At 43.7% G+C, this 25157-nt stretch overlaps 1 protein-coding gene across 1 annotated transcript; it reads right to left on the minus strand.

Annotated features, from left to right (window-relative positions):
* snx33 (sorting nexin 33) lies at window positions 1-24913 on the minus strand. Its single transcript, XM_030096640.1, has 2 exons — window positions 22617-24913; window positions 1-4717 (listed from the first exon to the last, which is right to left on the minus strand). The coding sequence occupies exons 1-2, from the start codon at window positions 24046-24048 to the stop codon at window positions 4464-4466; spliced, it is 1686 nt and encodes a 561-aa protein (XP_029952500.1). The 5' UTR covers window positions 24049-24913; the 3' UTR covers window positions 1-4463.
* Between the last annotated feature and the right edge of the window lie 244 nt (window positions 24914-25157).

The raw sequence follows: 25157 nt of genomic DNA on the forward strand, positions 1-25157 counted from the left end.
TCACCATCATCATCATCTTTTATTGAGATTTCTTCGTCCCCTTCCCTTAAAATCAAGTGACACATGACTTGCTGAGGATCATTTCAGAGGCAGAAGCTGAAGCGCGGCTCTCCAGTTCACACATCCACGTTAAGAAGCCGTCACCTGTGCGAAATGCCCGGCATGCAACTCATCACGAGAGGAACCAAACCAAACCCGTTCAAACCCATTCTCACTCTTTCCTTTGCACCTTTCACATGCCCACAAAGAAAACCTGTCTTTGCCTTTGGTGAATGTGATAGTTTCTGTGTGGAATGTTTTTCTTTCTTTTGAGTCTTTCCAAATGCTCTCTTCACATTTTCCTCAGAGCAGAAAAAAAAGATTCGATTACAAAACCAGAGAGCAAGTTTAATTTCACAACCAAACTGAGCAGACAAAATCTGAGACTTTCTTTGGTCTTACGGAGAAAAAAACAAAACAATGAGTTCACTTTCTGACGGCTACAGCAAAAAAAAAAAAAAGAAAAATAAACCAAAAAGTTTGAAAAAGCAAAGATAAAAAAGACGAAAACAGAGTTCAAGGCTGCAGATGTGGAGTGAATAGTACCAGTGAGTCACGCACGGCCGTTTGAGTCAGCGTTTTTAACAGTCTGACTGAAACTGAGCTAACCGACAGATCCAACCCGTCCTGTGGAAGAAATCACCTGAAGGACGGTTTAAAGGTTCTCGGAGCGTGTGGGTCGGGGGAACGCCGTTCACCAGCAGGATGTCTTCTAATTGATCTCTGGGAAGACATCCTGTTTGTCAAGAACAAATATTTGGAGGATAAAACTATGAGCGTCATTTAGTATCCGTTTTTATTATGGCATCTGTTGTAGCCGGGATAGAAACACATTAAAATTACGCCATAAGTACAGTAGTGACAGACTGTGGAACACTTTCAAAAGAAAAAGGATCATTTTTGCGTTTTTGTTTCTGAAAGGTTTTGAGTTTACATGGTAACGTTTTGAAAACGATGTCCATTTACACAGAAATGCCAGAAAGCTGCTGTTGGGCCAGGAGTTGGAATTGTTGTTTGTTTTAGTGCTGAAACGTCTGTGCACAGAGAACAATACGCTATGAACATTAAAAATGACGAGTACACGGACGTTCTTATGGACAGACGACGCATTCAGATTCATGTTCCAGGTAACTCTCAACTATAAAACTACAAAGTCCCAGGAGAACACTCTGTAGTTGTTACTCGCCATGTGCAGACAAACTATTGACTACGGCTGTGGTGCACAAGCGCAGCAGCAGCGTTTCAGAAAAATGACGTTTTTGGCCCGTTTCCAAGAAGACGGAGTCGGAATGTTTTCAAAGAGTTGAGTATTTTTCCGTTTCCATGGAGACGGTGTCAGACCGTTTTCAAAAAGTTGCATTTTCGGAGGCTCCAAGCACCGCTGTCACGTCAGCGGACCCCAAAACGCTACAAAAGTTTTCCATTTTCACTGGAAATCATTGCTGTGTAAACGGGGCCAATAAGTAAAGACTTGCTGAATAGTTCTTCTCTTCGCAATACGTAGCGCAGACTCTCCATAAACCTCTAAAGATAGCCTCGTCTGAAGCACCGGTTTCCGTGAAATGAGCGCTACTCATCGTTAAACCGGATGAGCAGCGCTGCTCCAATGGTTTCCTCTCTCTCTAATCCTTCCAGCCACCAGACTACATTTCAAAAGACAGACTTTGAGAGATTGTTGGATGAGATTAATCTTAATGCTGATGAGGAAAGAAGTTAACGGCTAAACCCGGCAAGTCTAGTTTGTTTGAACCTGACAGAACCTGTCTGTAAACCTAAAGAAAATATCTTTTATTATCTGAAACAATGGATCTTTTTTCATTCGGAGGCAGAGTGCAATTCATGAGAAAACAGAAGGGTAGAAAGATGATGGATTTTTCCCAGCATGACCCTGTTCTACATTTTTTTAAAATCCTGATATGAAAAGAATTAAGTTTCAAAATTGTATTTCATTTATTAAAAGATATATTCCAGAACTGAAGATGTGACTAAGTAAAATATTAAAATCAGCTCTAGTACTAAAGCAGTGTGACTGATCCAACAGTAGCAGGGCTTCATAGTAAAGCAAATCAAGAGAAAGTCCAGCATTTAGTGAAAAATGGCGGCTCAACACGAGGAACTGTCAGTTTAGATAGTTTTGTTAACTTTCACTGAGCATTGGTAGCCTCACTTTGTATAGATTTATAAATAATTACAGTTTTTTATTTAAATCAGGTTGATCAGGTTGCTGGTGAAGTTGCTTTATCCATCTGTAGTAAGAAACCTTGTATATTTCTCCATCCGTCTCAGTAAAACAGTTAATGGAGGAGCTGTCAGCGACACAGGGAGGATCCTCAAATCAGAGGATCAGTGTTACCAAAGCACCTTAAAGACATAAACTGATTGATTTTGGTTCTGTACAGCAGCGGTTCTCAACCGGCCTGGTATTAGAACCCACCGGCACCTCCTCCATGACAATCTGATAGTCAAATCTAAAAAATTATTTGACTGTGAATCTGAGATGCATGAATGGGCCATGACAGATCAATGGCGAATAACCAGAAAATGAGGAAGCTGAGAGGGAAAGCACTTCAGTTTAGTAACTTCAAGTGTTTCCTTACAGAAATATGTAAAAAAAAAAAAAAAAAAAAAAAAAAAAAAATCAATCTTTTTCTGAAAGTAGTTCAAATTGTTGTTTTAATTTTTATCTTTGTCCAATCTAAATTCAGGTCTAATATTCTATCTATCTATTAGCGTATTAATCAGACTGTTCTTCTTCTCTTATGGTGTGTATTGATGGTGGTCAGTTCACACTACGAGGCTTCAGCGCCAAAGATCGGCGACCCCGTGAAATTGTGCCAGTGTCCCGCTTTAGGGCCGTGGGCCACCAGTTGAGAATGACTGCTATAACATTTTGGTTTAATCAATTCAAAAGCAATATTTAAGAGCGAAAACTGAGATTTTCATTGGTTTGTAAGTGGATTAAAAGTCCCACCAATGTTTCCAGTGAAAACAAAACGTTCTGGGGTTTTAGTCAGAAAAGTTTCATGCTCAAACAACGTTCTCAAAACTATGTCCATTTACACAGAAACACTGAAAATGATGTTGCCGTCATACTGGGCCACTAGTGGTCGCTGTTTTTTTTTTGTTTTTGTAATGAAACCACACACTTTTTTTTTCTTTTGTTTTTTTTTCAAAAAGCTGCATTTTCGCTCATTTCCACAGAGACGGAGCACCGTTGTCATGATCCCCATACTGGAACGAAAGTTTAGCATTTCCACTGAAAATCATGGCCATGCAAACAAGGCCTGAATATGACGTGTGAACCCAGGCTAGCAGCAGGACGCGGCGCCAGGCTGGACCCTGTTTAGTGAAGCTAAAGACGCAGACATGAGTGTTCTTATCACGTTCAATGAACCCATACCAAAAAAGGAAAAAGCTGCATTTCACTGTGATTTACAACTCTCGTGGGTTTTTGTGCTGGATCAACACAAATCAGATGCACACTGGACACATGTAAGACAGAACTGTAGTAAAATAATCAGAAACTTAACCTTCTGCTACATATAGGGACGCCTTTGTTGGAAAAAACGAGTTTAGGATCACATTCCACTTGATCATCTACACAATAAACACACCCACTAACTACAACTACAACCAAATAGTATCTTTAAAAAAAAAAAAATGTGTGCAAACTTGTCTCAAAACACTTTTCATTCCCAACATTTCACCTTCAGAAACAGGCTGAATGCTGCAGGCGATACATAAACATTGCATCAGGTCCTGGAAGGCACGCGATGCAAGACGAAGAATAACCCACTAAGCTTTGAGTACACGTTTTGGGTAAGCCGGTGCAAAGTTAAGACAGGCGTCGGGGACCGATGATAGCCGAGAATAAAGTTAACAGACTGAACCTGAGCGGGAACGAGCACTCGGCCAGACGATGGCGAAACTTCTGAGGCCTGATTGTTTTGACATGACGAGTGATTCGGATAAGATGCCGATAAATAAACCGGGATATCGTGTGAGAGAAGCCAAAGTGCAGGTATGTAGAGAGGGGAGGGGACAATCTTTAAAATCAGAACCCGTTTCGTGGCTTCCAACACTAATGATCTGCTATGAATTAGAAACCTATACTCTTATTTAAAAACACCTTAAGTTAGGTAAAAACAGGCGATACACTATGACTCTGCCTGTGTGACGTGTATTTCAGAAAGAAAAGATACAGTAGATCTTTAAAAAAAAACAAACTTTGAATCCATCAAAGTGAAAGACAGGCTGGCTGTGCATGGTTTTTTCTTCCAGTATCTCCTCCACTCACCTGTCACCTCATGCTAGTAAAAGATTAAAGACTTTAATCTCCCTCTTCTTCCTCTCTGCTGGTTTTTTCTGTTTGTGTTTTTTGTTTTTTTTTTTGGCATCTGGACCCAGAAAGCCTCCCTGTGCGTCTACAGGCAGTCGTACATGCGCAGGGTGCGCTCCAGTTGCTGGACGACCCGCTGGTAGAAAGCGATCTGCTCCCTGAGGTAGGCCTGCATCATGTCCTTGAAGTCCACTTCCCGCCGCTGGTGGAAGTGGCTCATTTCGGCCTGGAGGGCGAAGCCCACAGTCCGGCAGCGTTTCCGTATGCCGTCCGCCTCGTCCTGGTCCATCTTCCCCTCGTCGCTCATCCGCTGGCTCTCTTTCACCTTGGCGAAGGCGCCTGAGCAGGGAGAGACGCACACACTGGGTTAAACCGGGCTCTTTAGGACAAGACACTGCGTTCAGGTCAGATCTCCAACTTCTGGATCACTGTGCTAAAGGAGCTGTTCCCCCTCAAAACGGTGATTCAGCACTCAGCTGTTTTATGTTTATGTGAGATGGCGAGTTACTAAATTTGCAGGTTTCCCTTATTTTCTTCACCCTTTCCCACACAACAGTCACTGCCTACGTCACATGGAAACCACTAAATGACTCTACTGGTCAAACACACTTTAAGGCAGTGATTCAAGCTGCTTTGCCATCAGATCAAACCTAAAAAAGATGTTTCTTTTGCTGTGTAATTTTTTTGATAGGATTCTAGATTTCTAAATAAATGAGTTGCTGTATGTTCTTTACCCACTGGACTTACAGAGGACGGGTTTCAGGCTGGATTTCACGTCTGAAGCATTTGCTGTAATTGTTTCAGCAGTCTGAGAGAGCTTCACATTGTTTAGTCTTATTCAGAAAACAGTTCTGTCAGCTGCCATCTGCTACCCAGCAAGACTGGAACCATATCAAAAACACAAGACGAATATGCTTCAAGGATTGAAGAAGACCAGAGCATATGTAGAAGCCTGGCCTGTGCGCCACCCTACGAGATATACACAGGATCACAGGATTCATGCACCAAAATATACTTTTCCAGCTGAAACCAGTGAACGCAGTCGGGATTATCCAAATGAACGCTGAGTCTTAGCTGCTCAAAGCTGCTAAAAACCAATAAATGTCATTTTATGACACTGTGAATGCCATGAACACATTTCCCAGCACCTCCATCCTCATTCTAAACAATTCAGACCACCACAGTGTAAAAACAACAGCTTACTGCTTTATTAAGTGACACTTTCTTAATCTAGTTGAGAGTTTGGAGCTGCTAAATCAGTTGGAGAACTTAAAGTAAAAAAAAAATTAAAAAGCTAATAAATAGGCTAAAAATGTCATTAGATGTCTTTAAAAAGCGTAATTTAAATCTCCACATCATACTACGGTAACTTGTCCTATAAAGGGTTAACGCCAACACGACTCCGCTGCCAGTAAAAAGCAGGATGACCACAAAGCACAAGCAGCGATAAAACTTTAATGCAGTGTAAAAAAAGAAAGCTGAGATTTGTTTATTGGTCTTTGGGCGGGTCAACATGAAAAAAAAAAAAAAGCTGCGGCGCCGCAGTGATGCTCTGCTCCTCGCTCAGACTCTGGAACGTTCCCTCCGGACATTAAACCGCCGCTCTCCGTACTCTTTATAGGTAGAGCAGCTACCGCACAATCGCGTCTCGTTCCGCCGCATACCGAACGTCTACCTCCAGCGCCGCGGAGACAAGTTGGAACCGCAATCGCCCAGACTGCTATGAAGTCACTTGGCAGGACGTGCCAGCGCCGGTGGCACGCCGCCACGCGGCGTTTCCTCTGCGATTTCCCCGCTAGACCTCGTAATACCTGCGCGGCGTGAGGGCCGGTCCGATCCGCTCGCTGTATCTGTGCGGTCGCGCTACGCTGCGTTCGGTGTGGAAGTCCTGGCAGAGGCCTGGGAAAGCATGAACAGCACTTAGGAGGAGGCTGCAGTCTGCGGCGCTGACCTACATTCATGCATTCTGTTTTCCACATGAGGGGAGAATGTGGATCAAAAGGCGGCACGTCTGCGGGACATAAAGACACTCGCTATATGGGTGTCTGGGGAGCGGGGACAATGCAACATCTCCCAACAAAAGAAGCCTGACGTTCACTGAAAGTGGACTGAGTGGAAAACTGCATGCTACATGCTAAAATGTGAGGCTGCTCGCAGTGCATTACTTCATTTGCTCTATAAAAAACTCCTCCTTGCAGCTAAATGTGCTCTGAAACCGGGAACCAAACAATAAAAGCAACAAACCACCAGAATAAAAACTGTTTCCTAGTTTGAAGCAGCTTCTTTCGCCCTGAAGGCTTCAGAAGCTGGACGATCCACCGTCAGCTCGGACAGGTTCATCTGAGCTGGTCAGATATTTCAGCTGCACTGAGGTTAAAGACAAGGAAAAGAAAGGAAGGGAAAGATGGAGGGGTCTATTTTTAACCTCACTGGATCTATTTAAATCCCTGATTCACAACCATGGCAGTCAACGTGTGATGGAAAAGCACTCTGAACCACAGTTTTATTTATTCTTGTGCTGCATTTAACATTACATTTACCACTTTCTTTAACAGTCCAATTAGTTAAGAACGAATGAGTCCACATACAGCAGTGATCACAGCAGGCTTGATGTTCTGGTGACCTGGAAGGGTCACCGAGCGGAACAACAAGTGTGTTTCTGCATTCGTTCCGCAGCTTTGAATCTGTGCTGTAACTTTTTCATTCATGTTCATTTGTATTCTGGTGAGTCTTTAACTTTTAACCTTTCCCCACATTTCGTGTCTGAGCATGTCGATCCATGTAGAGAGAGACTGTATAAACCATGGTGATGAACACTCAGAAAAACAAATGAATTTAGCTTTAAAAGCCTCTAAAATTGTCCTCAAAATCTGTGAAATCACAGTTCTTGAAAGTTTTTCACCTCCTGAATTAAAATTTTAGTTGTGAACATTGAAATTACTCAGAATCTTCACATCTCTGTTTAATCGGTTCTAAATGTTCACTTATTTCTTCAATCACTCATTTTGCTCATAGCACAGTGAACGATACTGAAAGCAGGAATAGAGAGTGGACGACTGGAAGCAGATTTATTCAACAGAACGAGAGGGGATTAGATTAACCGGGTTCATAACTTGTGGGTGACTGAGCTCAGACATCTGTTAAATGGCTCATTCTCACTGCGCTGCTGCCTGAGGGTCACGGCGGGCCAGACTTTTTCCCTCCATGCATCACTCTCCGCTCTTCGTGTCTCTTCTAGCTCTCGGCCATAAACAGACGGCCTGAAGGAAATGCCTCTTTAAGGTACTTGTTTGCAACAACATTGTGTTTTGGTTATTCTCTTGAGTTGAAGTGCTAAGTTCCTCCCTCCGCTCCTATTAAGCAGCATCAGCACTATTTTTGTCTGCAGAGTGCAGATTCCTGAAACATTCTGACTGGAACAAGCAGCAGTTTTCAGGTCTAATTTTAACCGGTTCTCATCTGGGACCAGTCAGAGTGAAGTTTAATCATTCTTCCTGTTTAATCTCTGACTGGAGGCGCCATTAAGATGAAGAGGTGCCTCTTTAGACGACACCAGAATGCAACGCAAATGCAACAATGAAGCGTTAATCTTTGTGTTTTCATAAAATTAACAATTTTCCTTTGCAAGTTATGCAAGTAATGAGTGAATGGAAAGAAGGGAAGACTTTAAAATCACATTTTTTTCAAAGTCAAAATCCAAATTGCCCTCATAGCATTTCATTTGGAAATAAAACGACATCTTTGGGCAAAAACAATAAATGCAAGTCTCTAAAACCAATCAAGACACGTGTCCTCAAAAACTGAACTCATATCAACCTCTGGAAAGAAGTTGCCTCATCTCTTCAGTGTGTGTGTGCGTGTGTGTGTGTGTGTCTGTGTGTGTGTCTGTGTGTGCACGTGTGCGTGCGTGCGAGAAGTGAAAGTACACTGGGCCACTAGTATGTAATGACTTCACTGCTGAAATGCGAACCACAAAACTCACAACACCCCCGTTTTCTTCTCTCTCTGTCTTTTTTTTCTTCTTTCCCTGTGAGACTTTGTGAAAAATATCTGGAAGGTGACGGCAGGATGCCGAGCTCAGTCTGCTGAGCCCACTGACTGAAAAAGACATTACTTGTGTATCAATTGCCAGAGGACAGTCTGAGCTAAAATACAGAACGTCTGAATTTTTTAAAGATGTGTGCGATCTAGATGGGTTTACTCGTCTCAGGACTGCTGGAGTCCATCACGGTAATTATATAAAAGAATATTTTAGGAGAATAAAAAAAAACTTCCAGCATGATATCTCCACTGCATTCAGCTTTTGATATCTCTAAATATGCAAAAAGTAGTTCTACTTCTAAAGTTTAACTATAATTTGTTTGTCACATTCATAATAAATTGGAGTAGGCTCTAATGTGTTGAAATAGCCTCGGCTATCAGAGGGGAGTTGTAGCCTCACCCAGCTCATCTACTGGACACTATTTACCTCCTAAAGCACTTGCTAAAACATTTTTCCTTGGAATTGCCTCCTGTCTGCATGGTGCTGTATAAACACATTAGATAGCTACAATACACTCTTTAGATGTTACTGCTCTATTACAAACATTTTGCTGAGTGTTTTTTGTGAAACTTTCAGCTTCAGTTTACTGAAAACAGCATCATTTTGTATTTTATTTTCAGAAACTTTTTAGATTGTTTCTTGTACACAGAGAAACTTCAGGCCATTTGTCAGTGCTGTTTTTTTTTTAATAATGCAACCACCTGAATGTAAAACAGTACGCTGTACACATTCAAGTTCCTTGACACTGTCCACTTTGTCACATATGTCCACTCAGTTTCTGCTTTATCTCAGTAACGTTTCGCCACGTATGCAGACGATGGTGTACTGTATGTGGATTGTTCATGTCCATCGAGTCGCACAGGCATGGAAAAATAAAAACATTTAGCACAATGTGTGCTTCCGTCTTCATCTAAAATGTCATGTGAGACGTGTCTACACCTCGTAAAACACCACCAGACCACATGTTTGCTGAAGCTGGAAGCACAGCGTCGAAACACGTCAGAGATTTGTTTTGAAAATCTACCTGCCTGAAAAGATGAAAGCAAAATACTGATGCTCCATGAGTGATGTTTTCAGTTACTCCTGATCCTTTTGTTGGATAAACAACCATCGAAACAATAGTTTTCCATTTTCACATGAAAACATTTAGCCTGATGGACGTTTAGATCAACTCGGCTCCCCTCCCTGATATTAACTTCCTCATAAAACGAGATATATTATGTCTTCATGCTTCAGGTACTTGGAAAGATAACATCAGAGTTCTCACTTACAAGAACGGGCATGATCAGAGCTTCCTGTCTGCTTTGTGTGGACGGGGCTGTGGAGGAGCCGGCGTTCGCTGATGACTGTTTAGCCTTCACGAGGCGTCGTGACGCCAAATAGACGAAACACAGATGAAACGAAGCTCCCGCCTGATGACCACAGCCACGCACTTTAAATCACTGCTTACTGGCACAGAGGTAGGCTTTAGTACTTTGCCAGGGGAAGATAACTTCACAGAGCATGCGATTCCTGTGCTTCTTTCATTAATGTATTTGAGTTGAACTGGCCTTCGCCCAGAGCCACCTCGGACTAGACCAGACACCTTGGACTGAAGATCCAGGCTAACAAGACCTTCTGCTCAACTAAAACTCATGAACATACATCAAGCAGTGATGTGCAGCTGCAATGAATAGTCGTGCGTCACTGAGCCCCTGTCCACCTCGAGCACCTCTCGAGCGTTTCATGTCCTCTGTGCTGCAGTGTCACGAATTTTCTCTATTTTCAACAAGAGCCACTGATTTTCACTCAGTACAGACAAACTTGCCCAGAAAAGCAGATGAATGTGGTTAAAAGAGCATCTGACTTTAAACGTGTGCACATACGCCACTCTGCACGGTGGAGCGAACGCGCTCAGCCGTAGCCACAAGAAGAAGAATGAGGTGGGGAAGCACCAGCACGGCCAAGAAGGTAAGTGTAATGGTCTGTTTTGAATCCGCTGAATCAGAGTGAATCATCAGTTTGCTGTAAAATAAACTCATCTGGGAAATTTGCTCTAATACTTCAAACAAAGAAGCGGCTAACGTGACTGAGTGAGATTAGTGGATGTTATCCGCGCTCCGCAGACCAGTAAACAGAAACATTTTTCAGCCGAGGACAAATGAGGCTTGTCGTCAGTGTGTGTGTGCGTGTGTGTGTGTGTGTGTGTGTGTGCGTGTGTGGGCGTCTGACGTCTGTGTCTAGCACCACCCTGAACTGGTGAGATATTTGTTCTCGGTTGATCACTTAGAAAAAAAAAATGAACAAAAACAACTTGGAATATATTCTTCTTGAAAGCAATTCATCACATTGTTTTGGCTCTTAGGAAACACAAGGAAAGGTTACAAGAGGATCTTCGAGGAAGTCAGATTTCTTGCGTGGCTTGTCGATCACGACCTCGGCTTTTCAGGCTTTTCACTGCAATAACGCAGCTGATCACCACAACAAATCGTCAACAGAACCGAGTAACGGTGACCTTCACTGCCTTGCACTGTTTTTTTGGAACCTGGCAGCCGCAGGCACCTCGTTCTCATTCTAAAGAGGCACGTAGTAAAATCACTGATCAATGCAAACAATGTGATCTTCAACTTGAAGTCACCGGAAATCTTTCAACAAGTAGTACAGCTGCAAAATATTACACAAATATGCTATGTTTTTGTTGAGTTGTGCAATCGTGCTAAGTATTTGATGTCGATGTCTTTGTGCTTCAGGATCTCTACTTCCAAATAAACATGGATTTTATTCTCTCTTGGACCCAATTTCAAGCAGAAACTACCACACTGATTTCCTTTTTCTTTCTTGTCATAACATGCAGTCCTGCAGTTTGCTCCAGCAGCAGGAGTTGACATTCAGTGAATGAATGCAGCTTGTAAACATAATTCATTGAAATTATGATAAGCATATCGCAGATGCTGATATTGCAGTGACAAAATTTGCAGTGTGTGCTGTGCAGCCCTAACAAGTATTCCTTCGTACTGATTTTTATCCTTCCAGATTCTTTGTTTAAAAAAAAAACTGATCTCAGCTCAAAAAGTCATAATATTGAACTGAAGGCTGGTTTGTTTAAGGTTCAAACCCAACTGGTTCTCAGATGTCAGTCTCTTCAGATGACTGTTTTTGTATTTATTAAAAAGCCATCAACTCTTCGACAAACACAGTGAACCACTTTGTTGAGTTCAGTTATGTTAAAAAAACATTGCAATATGATTCCACTGCTGACGCCACCGTCCCAGTAGTCAAGAGAGCTCAAAACTTTTATTTTTCAGGTTTGCAGCAACCAATAACAGAAAGCGCTAGTATTGTGATAAGAGCCGGTTTTACACGATACATGAGAGAGCGCGGCAGAGTTGAAATTCTCAATGACCGAATGTGGCATATATGACAATCCCACTATAGCAGCAACAGCTGCACAGCCACACACGTCAGCCGAGGCTTAACAGAAAATCAAAAACAAACCAACTTAAAAAATCTGCATACGCAGCATTTTAAGAGGTGGAAGCATCAGAGATTCATTCAACACAACCAGTCGGATACGAAGTCTGAAAAGTAAGCAGACAGCAGAGAACAGTTATGTTCCTGATCTGTAAGAATAGATTTACTGATGGTGCTGTCATGTCGCCAAACTCCATCACATATCCCATAAGTTTGAGCTGAGAAGGCTTCCACAGTTCAACAAGAGAAGCAGATTAGAAATGTACAAAAATTCACAGCAGAAGAATCATGGTGTGTATGAAACGCCTCGTGGAGAGCAGCTTCAATCACTGCACTCAAAATCAGAAAAAAGGCAAAAAGCCTGATTTGTAACTACAGAACTGTGAACATCCTTCTTCTATCCTGCTTTCTCTGACACCACAGTGCCATCGAGTAGATGATAAACAATTCATAAATGTTTTATATCCCATGAAAGCACTTCAAACTAACATTGGATCTGGATTAGGAAAGCATTGGAAACGGCTGATGCTCAATTCTACAAAATCGGACTGGGATCAGAGTATGCCTGTAAACAGAAAGTCACTGACACAATGACAAGGCGACCTTTCAACGGTCGTATCATCATCATGTGAAGCTTCACCGTTCACTGGAGCCAACAATGACTCCTCACGTCTTCAGCTCAGCCTGCTGTCAGGACGAGCCGACACATTCAGCTCAGTACAGAAGTCGTCTTTCAGTCCGTCAGACACCGAGCATTAAGGTCAGCAGCTCAGCGATTATCAGATTTATGGCTGTCTTCTCCACCTACACTGAATCCCAACGGAGGAATCCTCATGAGCAGAGAAGAGCTCGCATACCGACCGACGGCAGCTGAGTCAGCGAGATCCACCTGAATCTGACCGAGAGGAAAACTGAACTTACATGTGGAAACTTGAATGAGGAGGAAAGAGGAAGGAAAAAAGTGGAAAATCCTGAGAAGAGAAGAGAAGAGAAGAGAAGAGAAGAGAAGAGAAGAGAAGAATGCATGACAGGGTCAGAAGGGCTCTGCTTTATCTGCCAGAGTTTAAAGTGGGCTGTAAATCCAAACACGAAGAAAGAAGCCCACTGCTGAGTAAGCTAACAGCAGTGGTGTTTACACCGGCCAATCAGATAGACAGATAAAACACAACTGGAGTTCATGTCCACCACCGGAATGTGCTGGCCAACTTAACCAACCAACCTCAACCTTTTTAATCCATTTCTTCTTTTTTTCTTTTTTACCTTAAATTTGGCTGCCATAAACAGACCCACCCTCCTGAGCTTTAACTGGGAACTTTCAGTCACACACACAAAAACACTAATCCTCTGCACACTGGAAAATGTCTTGCGCATATTTGGTGTGTGTTTTTTTAGCCAGACTTACAGAAAAGTGACCTTTCTTCTAAAAGCTCCGAAGCTCAAATTGAAACTCTTAATCAAAGCCATGCAGTGAGATGTTCAGCAGATGTTAGTGTTCTTAATGCGAAGAGAATGTGATCCTAAAATATTGCATTCTTTCTTCCACTGGTGTGAGGCCGTGTTGGCAGGACTTGATGTAATTCACTGTGAAAATTAGGAATAAATCTACAATAGTGCAGAAGTATGAGTGGGACAGGAAAGATAAGTGTGAGCAAATAATGTATGAACTCAATATTCTAGTAAATGTGTCAAACTTGTGACTGCAACAGCACGGACTCTGGGCAGGAAGCTAGCTTGTAACCCGCCGCTACAGTCTGCTAGCTTGAAGCTAAAATGAACTGTGTTAAGTCCATTTTTGTGCCAAATTGCTCATAATGACTAAACAATAAACGGTACTGAGCTGCATGCGGCTGCACGACCAATCCTTCCACGCTTCCTGGCGTTGTGGTGGTGAGCTACTAACCAGCACTAACTACCCAGCGAGACTTCCTCCAGTTAGCAGTGACGGCTAGACGCCCTCCTGTCTCAAATCATCAACGCCTGCATGATGTACTTGCTTGTCCGCATAGTATGCTTGTTTTTCTTAAAATTGAACAATTCAATACAGACTGACTCTTTAAAAAAGAGAAGATTTTGTTATCGGTCTCAGCTGATGCCAATAACAAAATCATTTGTATGATTTATCGTTTCCCAGTTTTCAGAACCTCGCAAAGTTCCAACAAAAACAATCGAATTCTGTCACCATATGTCAAATAAAAGAACAGATGAGGTGTGAGCAGTGATATTATCATCATAACTCTTTTGTGTAGCTTTTTATTATTGTGTCAAAACAGTCCTGAAATCCCTGAAGACTGCTTCAATCAGTCTTTATTAAGGTGTAGTTATGGAGCAGATGTGCGGCTTCCTCTCTATGACTGAACTTTCTACACTGGATTATGAGAGAAAAAGTAGAAATTAACATTTAAAAAAAAGGTAGGGAATGTTTCGTCGATCACAAGCTGTGTTTTTCTTGCTGACATGTCAAGTTCCCCAGTGTAAAGTGGGAAATCGTACCTCAGCTTTTCCACTGTCCGCACTTTTATGAAGGCTCAGAAACGCTCGCAAAACAACATCCTTACACGAGACAAGACCACAAGGCACTGGGGGCTGCGCTGTCCTCTGTGGGGGGGGCGTCCACAAGCCAAACACAGACACCAGGTCGGTGTGAGCGCCAAGGCAGATGTGGCACACAGCCAGAGGTTTTCTGGGTAAGAAATTCCAACTCTACGCTCAATTTAAAGGACAAAGGAAGAGATGAGGAATGTCTAGTTCCTGGTTCCCCGAGGAGGTAAAAGTGTCATTATTAGTCCAGCAGAATGAGCCAGAACAACAATCTGTGACTGCTAACCGCTGCTTCTCATGCCAGAGAGCGAACTGGTCAACGATGAACAAACACAGATGGCAATGACTTTTATTTTCCATTTTTCCATGACAATGCAAGCAAACACAGTGGAGCTAACAGGCTATCTTTTCTTGTTTTTGTTTTTTTGTTGTTGTTTTTTTTCCTGTTTGGGGACAATTTGATATAAATAAATGCTGACTGTCCTGTTGGTGAGTGTCCCTTTACGTTCTGATGTCGGTCTACATCCATGTGCTCTTTGGCGGGATTCGCTTGGTTTTAATGATTCATTTGGAAGATAAAGTGTTCATATAAAGTCGTGATTGAGGCTGATTTGAGAGAAGTCGTAACAATCCTGAGAGTTGAATGTGTGTTTACTTGGCAAACAGCTTTGCTTCCGATTACTTTTCTCCTCAACCACAGCTGAACTGTGGCTACAGTGTCGACTAGAGGGTTGTAAGTTAAACTGTTCTTCTGTCAATAGATGAAACTGAAAAACAGATTACAATAGAGAGAGAGAAGCAGCAATATTCTATAAAATCTGGTGTGATTCCTCATTTAAACGTTTTAAGCCAAGTGAAGACAGGTGCAGTGCGTGAAGCCGCTGCAGGACTGGGAAACTAGTGAACGAAGACGAGACAACCTAACTTATTCTTTAAAGGGTTTTTAAACCCAAGACTTTATTTGTTTTTGTTTCTTTAAAAAAAACAATTCTGGGATTTCAGGCTTCTGAATATTCAAATGATTTCGAGTCAAACAAAATCGGAACAATCGCTCCACATCTGGAGACGGTGACACAGCTGGACAACACAAACCCCGTTTTAAACTTCAAGTACTCAAATCCCAAACTCACCAGGTGAATTTGGTGGCCAGGCTCATTCAAACATATTTGCACCAATGGTATTTTACTGCAAGTGATTTTGTAACAACCGCAGCCAAAGACAAACAGCGGGTTCAGATTGAGGAAGTCGGCTCTGAGCAGCAGTTTGTCCCAACGCTCAAGCGTGAAGCCAGTTTCTGTTGACCCTCTGCCAGAGAGGTGTTACATTCTTTTAGCAAAACCTCCACACTGATCACGTTATATTAGACGGCAAGATGCAACGAAAACCAAAAGCTGTTTTGTTTGACTGCCTGTAACAGCGATCGCACACGTGAGCCACTAAACATGCAGTTCATTGAGAGGATTCGGGAGGTAGTAAAGACACGAGGAGCCATCTGTAGCCTCCTCCAGTGTGAAACAAGGCTTCTCCGGGCCGACGCAGACAGGAATGCAGGGGCATGCGCACCAGCAGAGTGTGTAAAGACGAGGGCCTTGCCTCTGTCTAGATTTATGAGTGAGCACGCGAGAGAGACGGAGCGTTTCTTCTCCAGCAAAGACGGCTACAATCAGCCGAATCAGACACCATCACTGCTCCACAGGTGCCAGGATGGGGAAACCAAAAGTTCACAAAACCTCAATTTCACAGATTACAGTCTGTTTACATGCTGAAGAGCTTTTTTTTCTCTCTCTCTCTCTCTGTAAAGGAATTTTAATCGGCCATATGTTTGTTGGATCTCGTAAATGCAGCATGTGCTGCCGGTCAGTTCTTAGAACAAGCCAATTAATAAAACATGCAGTCAAAACACTGGGAGACACTCATGCAGTCAGAATCTCCAACCTAAAGGCAAGGTGGCTTTCCATTAGCCATTAACTTGTCCTGAGAAGTCGGAAAACAAAAGATCTTCTCCTTTAAACGACGGAGGCTGCATGCTGATTTCTATTGTGTTGCCATTTGGAGAACAACTAACCAATTGTCCAAAATAAAAGTCTGGCTGGCGTGCAAGAGACATCCCAGGGGAGCGAGTTTAGCCTCAAACTGAATAATGGCCGGCTCTGGTGTGGATCACAGCACAAAGAGACTGCAGAGAAGCAGGAGCCTTTCTATACCGAAACAAACAGACCAGCTTACATCTGTCATGAATTCACAGTTTTAAGTGTAAATTCGCTCCAATTTTTCTCTGCATGTCACTGAATTGATATGAATTTAAACTTGATTCAGAGTCGACGCCTCACAGCTCACCTTACAAAGCATGTGACCACGTCAGGCAGGACTCGAGCCCACGCTGTGGGGGGCGGGTCAGTTTCACTTCTTTGTGTTTCTTTTTGTACTTTATTCAAAGCGCTGAGACTTGGTGTTTCTCTCCGGCTCTCCAGAACATGATATCTGCTTTATTCTCACTGATACCAGATGCGGTCAGTGTCGGTTTATTCCCACTCCCAGAACACACACGTAATGGACCAGACTTGATTTTTACCAGACCAGCAGAGTCCTGATTATGATTACCCCAGATGTGTTCTGAAGATAATGATGATGGCCTTGCAATAAAAAAAAAAAGATGGAAAAATGGATTTGGAATGTTTCGATGGAAATTGATATAACTCAGTTTACATCAAAACATCAAAAACTTTCACTTTGTGCCTGTGCAAGTCTCCATTTTCACAGCTGCAGGTCTCATTGATGAACACATTAAATGTATCACACAGCTTTTGTGCAATTTGCAATCGTCCTCATTAAGCCTACATTGATAAAAGATGGCCCACTGTATGGTCACTAATTTGATAAATGGCTAAAATTCTGCTTGACACCATTCTTGCTGTTGTCCCATCCTCGGCCACTATAGATGTTTCAATGTGTTTTACACGATCCAAACATTCACCCATTCACTCACACACTAATGGCAACAGTGACCACTTTGCATTGGCTGAGTGACTAAAAGTACTTAGAGACATAAAAAGACCCGATGGGAGGTCAAAAGGTCAACTTTGAATGATGACCTGCTCTATGAAGTGAGCCACCTCTAAAAATATGCAATAAACAATATGAGGGTTCTGAATTCATGGAGCTACACTGCCATGAACGGTAGATTTCTGGCTCTTGCGTTCATGACACTGAGGCTGAATGAAAGTGAATGAGTTGCCCAAACGGATGGCTATCAGGGTCACGGTAAGCTTTCATTAACTTTTACTGCGATTGGCCCCACGGCTCCAGGTTTTACTCGGGCTCAGCAGAGGTACAGACCACTAAAGGGTGACGAATGATTGATGTGTAGGTAGAAGCAGCTGTAAACTTTAAGGGCTTAAAGTCTGATAATGGCAGACTTATGGCGTTTGCTTGGTGGGTGAGCACTGGACTCTCCGTCATCTTTCCTGTGTGTCGACTTTAGAGTACCTTCCTCACTGCTTTATTAAATCTTTGTAATGTGTGAAGGACAGAAGCGTATCCTTACAGTCTCTCTTGACAACACACGACCCATAATGTTACAACTGCACCAATGGACAATGAAGGTTTGACAACAGAAGCAACTGTAACAGGCAGTGTGATTGTAGGCAGGGCTTACATCTCCCCCTCACGCAAAAACACAGAAGGCCTTTATTCTACTACAATGCATTGTTACTAACCCCTCAGATCAAGACGTCCAAACATATTCAAATGAGATCAAGGTCTGACTGAGGGATTTGCTTTGGCAGAGGGTCAAAGTGCTGCGGTGCGCCGACACGACTTCAAACCTCTGAACCCGATAAGATTTATTCTCTCCCGGTTCTGATGTGGATGTCTGCAGAGGAAACAGGTGGGCGCGAGATGAAAAGAATCGGACAGATGCGAAGACGAGGAGGCCGCCGAAACAGAGGTGAAGCGTTTGTGACAGGCCGGTTCACAGATTGAGCAACAGCAGAGCTCAGGGGAGAAAAATCTGTTGCGCGAAAGCCAAAACATCGAGAGAGGAAAACTGAGCGGAGCACACCCCGACATTTTTCAAGCACGACACAAAAGCAATCCCCTCCCAGCGCATCACCACGTCTTTAAAATCTGTTAGCATTCTTGCTGCTCGCGTGCTCGCCAGGATCGTGGCAAGAAACCAGCAGAGCTCTGAGGATTCGGGAGGAAAACAGCAATAAGGGAACGAAGAGGAGGAGGAGGAGGAGGAGGAGGAGCGCTCCGGAAGAGGCTGACCCCAGCTCTGTGTGTTCAGAGTGTTGCTACAGCTGTATCTGCTTCAAAGGAACACAAGTCACATCAAGGGAAGGTATCTGCACCAGCAGGGAAGACACAGCAGAGGGGAGAAGGACCCTGCCTGCACAAAAACACTGCTGCATGGCGGCGGCGGCGGCGGCGGCGGCGAACGGCGGCTACTGGCTCATTTTCATCGAGTGGCCGCCGCCGACAGAACACCCGTGTTTGGTGCATTTCCAGTATCCTGCTCCGAGGAATTCATGTCAGGGTGCCGTTTGCTCAGACAATCGGTCCGTCGTGCTGGCACACGGCGGAGAGTTTCTGCCTCAAATGAGCAGATGAATGCCAAGAATTTAAGCTTTCAGGCAGGCGTTAAGCCTCAAAACATGAGCCCAGTCTTGGCAAGTATTCCACCAGTTAAATACCACTCCGTATGTAACAGTCATATAGAAATGACCAAGATTATAGAACACATGTTCTTCACAAAGACTTCATAAACACAGCATATTGCAGATAATCTAATATTCAAGTCTCACATATAACACAAATCATAGCACCTAAATGATTTGCCAGTTTGTGCTGAATGGTTAAGGTTAAAAAAAAGGGAAAAAATGAACTCTGAAAAGAAAAAAAAGATATATTTGATTCAGTTTTTGCACTTCAGCTTACTTTTAATAATATAAGGCTTTCCAAATCAAACAAATCTTGTACTACTAGTCATCAGGATTTTCTTTCATATCCAGTATTGAGCTAAAAAAAAAAGAAGCTCACAGCAGTGAATCATTTGTTCAACTTAATCTATGATGGTTCTGCCACAAAAGTCATCTAAATTTTAAACCTAAATGTTGTCATTCAAGTATAAAAAATAAGGCACCTGAAGATAAAAGGTTTGAACTTAAAGTCTTTAACTGAAGGGTTCAAAGAAATGTTCATATACTTCAATATAATTTGAACATATTTTATGGTTTTGCTGAACAATAGTGGAGATATATTTATCAGAGGCCTAAAATCTGATCAGACACCTCGCTGACCACTGGATCCTGTTGTTTGTTGTCGCCATGTTGGATGAGGATCGAGTTCTTTCACTTCTACTGAGGAAGGAAGTGTTCACAGTTAAAATAATCCTAACTCACTTAGTTTAAACTAATTTGATGTGGTTTGGCAGACATGCATCTATGGTGCGAAGGCGCATTTTGTAAATTAAAATGTCACTTTTTTTTTTCTTTTTTTAACAAAAATATTTCAGCCAAAACACCAAAGCAATCCAGTAAGCAGCAGAATGGAAAATGCAATTGAATTGTGGCACTTTTCTCCATTTAATCTTGCCATTTACAGCATGTCGTCCAATACGAGCTAAATGTGGAGGTTGGAGCAGCTCGCTCGAGGGTGGAAGGTCAGGGTTTGAATCCCACTGGGGGCTGCATCAGAAAAAGCATCAAATGTCCAACTTTTGCCAAGTGAAACATGCAGATCCAATCTACCATGATGACCCCGGAAAAAGAGCAGATGAAAGACTGAAAGACTTGAGAAAAAAAAGCCGACCTGATCATGTTAACTTCTAAAACCAATCCAGCAGATACTTGAAAAGCTCTAGATGATAAACTGACTTTAGGGCTGACTAATTACATTCATTTCCTTGTCTGTCAGGGAAAACCGATCTCTCAGTGTCATTCACGTCACTCTGCTTTCCTCATTTATTCCTGGGTGGAGCGTCAGAATGTCACCAGCAAACTGTACCGCATAATGACCTCTGAAACTGAGCAGCAGCTGCTTGAAGGAGATAATCGCTGAATGGTAGCAGCCCTTCCCTTCCTCCTGAGCTGACTCAGATCAGCTGATAGCTTTCCTTGGAAGCTGACACAGTGCGACGATAAATCAATGAGTAAGGGAATCACACGGATTCAGCCGGACAGTCCAGCTGCTACTGACCGCAGAGAAGAGTTTACTGCTGGTTTATGGAAACTCGGCCTCTACTTTCACACGCCTTCGACAATCTATTTGAACGAGGGATGGTACAGCTCCATGATAATGCCTTGCTTGAGGATTTACGGCCAATAAATTGACTTATAACCGCAAACATGTCATCATTTACTCGAGGCAGTATCGCCAATGGAAGCTTCTTAAAAGGGAACGGTTCACATTGTCCATTACAGCTGATCACCAAAACATGAAGAAGACTCGTGTCTTAATATTTACAACATATCGGTCTACTTTATATGTGCATTACCGCTGATCCATTATGCAAAACACAGCTGTCTGGATGATTGAGACTGTGCATAAACACTGATCCATTAATTGAAACACGGTTTACAGAACTGGCCTAAACAAAACAAAGAGATAAGCCAAGAGCGCAGCTCTCGGATAACTTGACCTCCTTTTCTGGCCGCCTGTGTTCACACACCACCTCCTGCCAGCCGCGCTCACATTTCTGTTACATCACGGCTGTTGGTTGTAATCTTACACTACAACAAAGCTCTGGACGATTTGTCTCATCAACTATTGAAGAGAATTTGGAGCGGGCTCCAAAAACAAACAACATAACACATTTCTATACAATATTTTTGGTCACTTGTTGCATTTATCACTTGATATGCAAACGATAAGTTTATCATGTGAATTTATGTTTTCAATATACATTATTGGGTTACTCGGCTTAAAGATATCATCAATTACTGAATAATAACCTATTTTTGATTAGATTTTCCACAACAAATCAACTCAAAACTTATTCTCTTTCATTAAAAATGCACAAGTTAAGAAGAAAAGATGATCTGATTCCTATAATGTCTCAAAGTTCCCTCAAACGTCCTTTCTAAGCCTGCGGACCTGGACTGTTCCCACGCTGTATTGTGTGAGTTGAAGTGGATGGGATTGGCCCCTCCCCTTTAATAATCTGCTTTTCAATAGGCAGAGAAACTTTTCCCATCAGCTGGCTGAAGGAGGACAAAATAACTATGAAAGAAAGAAGACCGTGGTGTTATATCTGTGGTATGACTTTCTATTAGTGAGCAATAACTTAGTTTACTGGTCACAGTTTCTTTAAAGGGATGAAAAACAGTTATTACTTCCTCTTCTGGGCTAGTTTTCTCCATGATTATTGTCAAAGTGTTGGTGAAAACGAGCGAATGCACTGGGAGTGCAACTGACCGAACATCCACGGCCGACTGACACAAAACAAGCCATACGAAGGCAGTGACTGAGTCTGGGGTTCAGATGGAGTCTGTTCTGTGCATGTGTGTACGTGCAAAAGGAAGTTGACGCTGGAGGCGGCGCCTGACCTAATCTGTCATCCATAACAAAACAAACTGCACACACCGAGTAAAAAGACAATAACACACAATTGCGGTTCGTTATGGTGCCACAGTTTGAAAAGAGGACACTGTGTGTTTTTCTTAAATATTAGCTTTAGTAACAACTTCCCTTTGCTCCAGTTGTACATGTTGCAGCAGGGCTGTAAAGCATCGATGTGTTGTTGCAACTTGAAGTGGGATCTCCCTTTAACACAGTTAGAGATATGGAGGTGACTCAGAAAGCTGATTTTTAAACTGGCTGTAGGTGTGACTGTCTGTACGTGTCCTGTGATGGACTGGGTGAACCCTGCCTTCACACACACTCCGTAACCCAATCACCCGTGACCCTGAGTTGGATAAAGCCGCATGGAAGACGTATTGATGGATGTGTGGATGAAAGTTCTGATCCTGTGGCTGGTAAATCAAAGCTACTCCTCTGTACTGCTGAATGGAGGGCAGCTTTTAGGATTCCAGTCTGAATAAACTGCACAATGAAAACCGGATGGGGGGCTCTGGATGCGTCCAACCATCTGCACTGATTCAGGATGCAATCATTTCCCAAATATCTGATCCTTTCCCCGAAAGACGTTTACAGCAAGATCAGAGATACCTCTCACATACTTCAGCTGTTCAGAGAGAAGCTTGTTACCTTTCTGTAGATGAATAATGTCGGGGAAGTTGGCGAGCAGGCCTTGATACAGCGACAGCTTATCCAGCATATGGAAGAGGTCATACTTAGGTTGCTCTGCAAACAGCTCTCCAATATTCTCGTAGGTGCGGCCCGTGTGGGAGATGGCGTTGTTGAGGGTGTCTGACCTATGGGGAGGGTCCAGCATGAAGGCCTGGCTGATGGACTGGAAAGCATTACCCAGCCGCTGAAACTCTTTCCTGAATCCACCCAAATGCTTGCGCACCAACTCCGAGGCAACGTGAGTGAGCTGCAGCACGCTGTCGTCCATTTTCTTAGCGAAGGCCTTGAAGTTGTCGACCCGCTCCTCCACGTCTTGGAGGTCCTGGTGCTCGTTGGGGATCTGGAGGGTCAGCATGAAGTGGGCGCCCACCATCTCGTCCTTCTCCGCCCGCCTCTTGCCCAGCTTCCACTGTTTGTCGTCGGCGCACATGAGGAAGTGCTCGAAGCCCTCGTACTGCGACAGGACCGGGTGGCTGGTCATGTGGTTCATCCACAAGATCAGCCGCCTCTTGCGCTTCTCGATGAAGTCCTCCTCGAACCGACCCGTGGCCTGCTTCTCGGGCAGGTGGGGCACAGAGATCACAGTGAACTTGTGCAGCAGGCGGTTGTACAGCCAGTCGAAGTGTTTGTAGCGTCTGTAGACGGGGTGCGCCGTGTGGCTCGGGGTGACCCGGTAGGAAATGTAGGTTTTGATGCCTTTAAACTTGGTCTGCTTGGTGGGGTCTTCGATGGAGCAGGTGAAGGGCTGTGGGTTGTCCTTCCACCGGGGCCCCAGGGCCCCCATCTCTATAGTGTATGACTCAGCAATCTTTGCCATCATGGGGACGTCGCCGAGCACGAACGCCTCTACCCCCGAGCGGACAAAGCTGGAAAACCTGTTCAAGTTTCTGCCCACCATGCTGCCCTTCCTGGAGCTGGAGATGCTGTCCTGTCCGGACACCGACTTGGCCCGGTAGTGCACGTTGGGGTTGTTGGACAGCGGGCTCTGGTGGGCATGTCCGTTGGCTCCGGGGCTCCTGGTGTGGTCCGTGTCCTCCACCACTGTGGACCTGTCGTCCCAGTCATCCCAGTCGTCATCGTCGTCGTCAACATAGAAACTGGGCTGTAGGTGAAGCGGGGTGTTTGGGGTGGATGGGAAATAGGAGGAGTCGTTTCCTAGAGAGCCCGCCGGGCTGATGGAGCAGTCGGTCACGTTGGAGTTGGAGCGCGTGCGAATAATTTCCACATAAGAGGCAGGGAACAGACCCCTCTCCCCTCGGCTGTTCTCCCCCTGAAACCAACCATCCACTGAGTTCTCGTCGAAGATCACAAGTTCCTCGTTCTCCTGGATGCTGATCTCCTCCTGGTTTTCACTTAGAAAAGTGTAGATGGCCTTGGCTTTCACTGACATTGTGAGACTCCAGTGGATCCAAAAGCAGAAAACTCTACATGCACATAGTGCCTAGACCACAAACACGCTGCTGCCCAGGTGCATGCTGCATTGGAAACTTCTGACACTGGCTCACTGTAATATTTAAGAACATCTCAAATTACATGGCAGCTGTTGGATCAGGTGTGCAGCAGCACAAGATGATCCATGTAACTTTAATGATGAGACGCTTCAAATCAACATTAAACTATTACTTGTATGCACAAAAGAAGACAGACTATTGCATCCTCAGCCCATCGAGGCTGCTGCTTTGTTACTGAGTTCTACTCAAAGTAGAACAATAACTTCAGACTACAACTGATCAGAGGAGGACTCTGCTTATTCTCAAGTCACAAACACAACTGGTTCAAACCCAGACTGTGTTTACCACAGACCTCGTCCAAACAGAAAGAGGGAGAAAAAAACGGTCTAAAATGCTCCGATGGTCGATTTAATCCTCTGAAAGCGGTGTGCAGCCGTCTGGTCGTCCTCCCATCGGACACTTGTTTCTCCCGCACATCGATCCGTGCGCTTTAAGATCCTCTGAGGAAGTGTTTCCGAGACAAAGCAGCGTCGCGTGAAGAGCGAGCACCGGGATGAGTGATGGTATTCCCTCAGAGTCTAACTTGCTGCGTTTTCCTTGTAAACAGGTCCCTGCGCATCTTCACTCGATCCCACGGATTGAACAAGTCAAAAAAAAAAAAAAAAAGCGCAATCCGCGACCAAAACAATGCGCATCCACGCAGCGTCAGCGCGCATCACGCACAGCCGCCGCTGCTCCGGGTTTATTCCTGTGCGCGCTGCAACAAAGTAACTCTTTCCATGACGCGAGGCTCCGACAATTGAAGGCAAGTTCTCCTTTTCTTTTTTCCTTTTTTTCACCAGCTCCTTTATAGCCCCCGAGTGTGGGGGAGGCAGGGCCAACAGCGCCCCCTGCAGGACGAACAGTGTGGTACATTAGAAACAGACTCCACAGACTTCAAATGGTGATATGAAAAAAGAAAAAATGCATAAGGGATGATCAGAAAGAAGAGTGAGCGATTGAAAAATCACAAAGAAGTTAAAATATTTATGTCCACACGTTTTGAATT

The sequence above is a fragment of the Salarias fasciatus genome, chromosome 7, assembly GCF_902148845.1.
Source record: "Salarias fasciatus chromosome 7, fSalaFa1.1, whole genome shotgun sequence".
NCBI lineage: Eukaryota > Metazoa > Chordata > Actinopteri > Blenniiformes > Blenniidae > Salarias > Salarias fasciatus.

Bases quoted from the DNA above. Each gene is read 5' to 3' on its own strand.
- snx33 (XM_030096640.1), bottom strand. From the start codon at position 24,048: ATGTCAGTGAAAGCCAAGGCCATCTACACTTTTCTAAGTGAAAACCAG. The intron at 4,718-22,616 runs GTAACAAGCTTC...CTCCCTGCTCAG, and splicing joins CATTATTCATCTACAGAAAG to GCGCCTTCGCCAAGGTGAAA.